Here is a 6,146-nt window from a genome sequence, read left to right as displayed (position 1 = left end):
ATAAAGTGAAATATTAACTTTGAATTATTTAGTAGTGAATTTGGACTTGTAAAATTTTAAAGTAAATTCATAGACTTAGAAAAATTTAGTGAAAAAGTGAACAGACGAGGACTCCATGTCGAAAATTTTCGAAGTGTTTAAATAGTTTAAAGACTTAGTTTCTGGCGGCTTACATCAACATAGAAAAATTTCAAAGTGTTAAAACATTTTAAGGACTTAGTTTCTGGTGGTTACAACAACTTAGAATATTTTTCTTATATCATTGATAGTATCTTGTGGACTACTTATACACGGAACATTGACTTTGAAATATTTTTGCCTTTATATTAACTTAGGCAAATATAATTGTGATACACGTTGGACAATTTAATGAGATAAATTAATGCACAGATATTCTATTAGTGTACAACATTAATTGTTTGGATTAATTTAAAGATAAAATTTGAATACATTATTAACAATGGAGGGTTTACTGAATATACAAGAGGATAGATATCAAAGGTTATGCAAATCAGAATTAAATTATAAGAAAAGTCCAAAGGATAGAATAACCAACAGTTACTTGAATACGAGACTAGATACATTGGAAAAGCTTTGGAAAGATTTTCAAGATACTCATCAAGAAATTGTCACTGTAATTACAACTGAGAAGCGCAACGTCATTGGGTACTTTAAGAATGATATCTATGACAAATTTGAAGAAAATTACATTAATTATAAAGGTTCCTTACAAGAGGTTCTTCAAACAAAAAACCCTGTTGTTGCACATTCTATGCCAGTAGCGCCTACTACCAGTGACGTAAAATTACCGTGCATACAATTACCCACGTTCAGCGGAAAATATAACGATTGGCAAAGCTTCTTTGATATGTTCTCATCAGTCGTACACAATAACAAGAGTTTATCATCAGTCCAAAAGTTACATTATTTAAAAGGGAGTCTGTCGGGCGAAGCAGAAGGCTTACTTCGAAATTTACCTACTACAGAACTCAACTACGAAATCGCATGGACTACACTTACTAAACGTTATAATAATAAAAGATACAATTGTAATGCAATATTAAAGGCCTTATTTTCACAAAAACACATCAACGTGGAGTCTGCACCTGCTATTAAAAGTTTACTTGACACAACATCGGCATGTCTAATTTCATTAAATAATTTGGGCATTGCTACTAGTTCTTGGGACGCCATGGTGGTTTATTTGGTAACTTCTAGACTGGATCACGAATCACTTCGTCAATGGGAGACAAGGGTCAGTGTAATATCATCTGACACATTACCAACCTGGAAGGAGTTAATGGATGGATTTCTTGAGTCGAGGTTCAGAACTTTAGAAATTATAGATACCAATAAACACGCCACGAGAGCGCCACAGCAGAATATTAAACAAATGGAGAAATTTAAGTCATTTGCAGCTGTTCAAGATAAAAGATTAACTACGAAGCAATCATGCGTTATGTGTGCAGGTGATCACCTAATTTTTCAATGCAAGTCGTTTGGACATTTACTACTACGAGAAAGACAAGATCTTGCTCAATCAAAGGGATTATGTTTTAATTGTCTCGCGCCCACTCATACTGTAAGAAAATGTCGTCAGTCAACATGCTGCCGTAGATGTGGAAGGAGACATCACTCACTGCTGCACCTCGAAAAAGAAAATAATCAAGGGCCTATAAATAATTTAGAGAATACAAACACTGATTCAGGGCGACCCACATTAGAGAACACAAATGCAACTCCTGATAGTGAAGTGAGAGTTGTTGCCAATTTTGCTAAAGAGAATGAGATAAGAACGTACAGAGTGTTATTGGCAACGGCAGTTGTTAGAGCTTATTCGCGAAACGGTCAATCGAATTTACTTAGGGTGTTAATTGATCAAGGATCACAAGCGTCGTTTGTGACCGAAGAGATGGTTCAATTGCTAGGGCTTAAACGTACTCCAGTAAATGGTTGTGTGTCAGGTCTGGGAGATGGTCAATTAAGAATTAAACATATGGTCTCTTTTCGTATAGAATCACAGAGAAATTCAAACAATTCAATTCAGATTACCGCTTATGTATTAAAATCACTTACTTCACGTATTCCATGTACTAATGTAAACATTCCTGATTGGCTAGACATCGAGAAATTATCACTAGCTGATGCAGGGTATACATCACCAGGTAGAATAGACGTTCTTCTTGGAGCTGAAGTTTATAGTGAAATTTTATTGAGTGACATGTTGAAACATCCACAAGGACATATGTTAGCACAAAACACTATTTTTGGGTGGGTTATTTCAGGAAGAGTGTCACAATCAACTTCGATAAATGAGAAATTAATAAGTTTACATATACAGATAAGGGAAGATACTTTATTGAAACAATTTTGGGAATTGGAAAATGAGCCAAATACAATTAAAAAGAAGTTAACCAAGACAGAAGAAAAATGCGAAGAAATTTATGAGTTAACTACACGTAGAAACGATGAAGGGAGGTTCGTAGTGAAATTACCATTAAACAGAGAGAAACCAGAATGTGAAAATGGAAAATTAAAGGATATTGCACAGAAAAGATTTCATTTCCTTGAAAGAAAATTTCAGAAGAATCCTGCATTTAAAGAAGAATACAATAAAGTCATTCTGGAATATTTAGATTTAAATCATATGGTACGCGTTAGTGATGATTCCGATAACTGTAAGGCTGTTTATTTCCCCCATCATGCAGTGGTGAGGGAGGACAAGGAAACAACAAAGCTACGCGTTGTTTTTGATGCGTCATGTAAAGGTGTCAATGGCGTATCTCTTAATGACAATCTTCTTGTTGGACCCAAACTTCAACAGGATTTAAGGCACATTTTAATGAGATGGCGAAAGCATAGGATATGTATTGTAGCGGACATTATCAAAATGTACAGGCAGGTTCGTGTACGTGCTGAAGATACGCGATACCAAAGAATAGTTTGGCGATCAAATCCAGATGAACCTATCGGTCATTACGAATTACTTACCTTAACATTCGGTACAGCCTGTGCTCCGTACTTGGCTGTAAAATCACTGCAACGATTAGCAGATGAAGAACAACATAATTTTCCTATTGCAGCAGAAATAACAAAGCGAGACTTTTATGTTGATGACCTTATGACGGGCTGTGAAACTGAAGACAAAGCTGAAGAAATTTATAAACAATTGAATCAATTACTAAATTCAGGTGGTTTCCAGCTTCAAAAGTGGAACAGTAATAGTAACAGTTTTCTGCAATTTATTGGCCAAAACAATCAAGATGACGCTCAATCATTAACGGTAAAATCAAATTCTATAATCAAGGTTTTAGGGATCCGATGGCATAGAGATTCGGATAAATTTCAGTACATTGTGAAGTTACCAGAGTTGAGTTTACCAGTTACAAAGAGGAAGGTGCTTTCTACTATCGCAAGTTTATACGATCCCATGGGATGGATTGCGCCTGTAGTGATTGTTGCTAAAATATTCATTCAAAAGTTGTGGAAGTCTGGATTGCCATGGGATAATGAATTAACGGAAGACTTGTTAACTGAGTGGTTGAAATACAGGGAAGAGCTAATTAATTTAGAGGAGATACTGATACCGAGATGGTTACAGTATACGCATAACTGTAAAACAGAGCTGCATGCTTTCGCTGATGCGTCGCAGTCTGCCTATGCAGCCGTAGTATATCTACGTGTAATAGATAATGACGGTCGGGTTTATGTCCATTTAGTAACGGCAAAAACAAAAGTTGCCCCAATAGAAAAACAACTGTCAATTCCGAGGTTGGAACTTTGTGGTGCAGCATTAGCTGCAAAGCTATTATTTGAAGTGTCGCAAATAATGGAGGTTCCTAAAGAGAATTTGTATGCATGGTCAGATTCGACTGTCGTTTTGGCGTGGTTACGAGGTTTGCCGTCACGATGGACCACTTTCGTCAGTAATCGTGTATCTGAGATTTTAAATATTATACACAGCGATCAGTATAGGCATGTCGATACAAAATTGAATCCTGCTGACTGCGCTTCTAGAGGCTTGCAACCATCTGAGTTGAAAACTCATACACTTTGGTGGAATGGACCGATATGGCTGCATGAGCCAATTGTTGATTTACAGATATTTGAGTTCACCACTAAAGAAGAGGAAAAGGTTAGCAAGGTAATAGAAGTAAAGTCTTTAGTCACAATAAACAGAAAAGAAATCAACAGACAATTAATAGAGGAAGAAAATAATTTCATTTGGAGTAAATATTCATCATTAAAGAAAATGTTGAGAATAATTTCATATATTAGAAGATTTTTAAATATAAAAGTAAATAAACATAAATATCCTAAATTTATAACAGTTCAAGAATCTGAAGAGGCATTAATGATATGTATTAAGCAAGTGCAACATTTGTATTTCAGTGATGAAATGAAACAACTACAGAAAGGTAGTGTATTCAAAAGAAGCGAAGTTTATTCTCTTAATCCTTTTTTGGATGAGAAAGGAATTTTGAGAGTAGGTGGTCGCATACATTTAGCGAAGTTGAATTATAATGAGAGACATCCCATCATAATGCCTGAGATAAGTCATCTTACCCAGGTCATTGTAATGGACGCACATAATTCAACAATGCACAGTGGACCTCAAACAATGCTTAACTACATAAGAAGTCGATTTTTTATAATACGAGCTAGGAAATTAGTGAAAAAACACTTTAGAGAATGCATCACTTGTTTGAGATATGCCCAAAGAAAAAATACTCCGTTAATGGGTCAGCTGCCTGAAGTTCGTTTGCAACCATGTAAACCATTCAAATCAGCTGGGGTTGACTACGCAGGACCCATCAACATCAAATTTTCTCCAGGAAGAGGAGCTAAGTCATACAAAGGTTATGTTTGCCTCTTTATTTGCATGGTGACTCGTGCTATACATTTAGAAGCTGTTTCAGACTTAACTGCAAAAGGCTTCATTGCTGCGTTCCGAAGGTTTGTTGGTCGACGTGGATTTTGTATGGATCTCTATAGTGATAATGGCACCAACTTTGTTGGTGCCGATAAAGAACTGAGACAGATGTTCGATGGAGCAAAATCAAGAGTTCCTCAGGAAATTGCAGAATTACTTGCTCTACAAAAAACTACATGGCATTACATCCCTCCCTACAGTCCTAATTTTGGAGGACTTTGGGAAGCCGCGGTGCGCTCAACCAAACTAATTTTGAGAAAGGTGATCGGTGAAAGTACGCTCACATATGAAGAATTGTCTACGGTCTTGATCCAAATTGAAGCGTGTCTGAATTCGCGTCCATTGAGTCAATTAAGTGACGACCCTTCTGACCCTCTTCCACTGACACCCGGTCATTTTCTGGTAGGAGAACCCATCATAAGTGTAGTTGATAATTTTCATTATAATCAAATTAGTAATGTAACTGGTTTAGAACGGTGGAGATTAGTTCAAAAAATGATAAACGATTTCTGGAATCGGTGGTCTAAAGACTATTTATTGCATTTAGATAAGAGATATAAGTGGAGTATAAAAAGATCTGAGCCAGATATTGATGATATTGTAATAGTCCGAGAAGAAAATTTACCACCCACGAAGTGGATACTTGGTAGAATTGTAGAAAAGCATGCCGGTAAAGACAATATAACTCGTGTTGTTACTCTTAAATGCAAGGACAAATTGTTAAAACGTCCTGTTAATAAATTTTGTTTTTTGCCTAAAAAGTAGTATCTACATTAGTGCAACATTGTTTTTGTATTTTTTGGTGTGTGTTAATAGCAGTAAGAGATCTGTTAATTTTGTTACTTTAAGTTTAATTTTATATTGTCATGGTGGGCGGCTGCATTTGTCATATTGATTATTATATGTTCAGTTACATATAATTAAGGTAAGGCGGCATCATTGCTTGTAAATTAAATTGAATATTGTTTTTTTTTTTTTATTATTTTGGCCTATTTGTTGTATGTAATAATATGTTAAGTTTTCTATTGTCAAATTATTATTTGTAAGGACAAGTCCTTGGTGGGCGGGATGTTTAAATTACTAAGTTTGTTTCTCATCTATGATACTAGATGGCGCTAGAGGAAAAATTGAAACGCGCTAAGGTTTGACTTTTGTCCCAACCCATGTACTGGAATTGTATTAATTTTTTTTGGTCGCTTTTTTGGTCACGGCG

At 35.6% G+C, this 6,146-nt stretch overlaps 1 protein-coding gene across 1 annotated transcript; it reads left to right on the top strand.

The window, feature by feature from the left end:
• Nucleotides 1-460: 460 nt before the first annotated feature.
• On the top strand, nt 461-5,698 carry LOC131844947 (uncharacterized). Its single transcript, XM_059193942.1, has 2 exons — nt 461-4,229; nt 4,332-5,698. Exons 1-2 carry the CDS (start codon nt 461-463, stop codon nt 5,696-5,698), a joined length of 5,136 nt encoding a protein of 1,711 aa, XP_059049925.1.
• The last annotated feature ends 448 nt before the right edge of the window (nt 5,699-6,146 follow it).

Source organism: Achroia grisella, unplaced genomic scaffold, assembly GCF_030625045.1.
Source record: "Achroia grisella isolate CSIRO2021 unplaced genomic scaffold, CSIRO_AGI_Agris_v1 utg4408, whole genome shotgun sequence".
In the NCBI taxonomy this organism is placed as follows: Eukaryota; Metazoa; Arthropoda; class Insecta; order Lepidoptera; family Pyralidae; genus Achroia; species Achroia grisella.
Note: the sequence above shows the minus strand (reverse complement) of the source record. Positions and strands in the feature narration are given on the sequence as shown.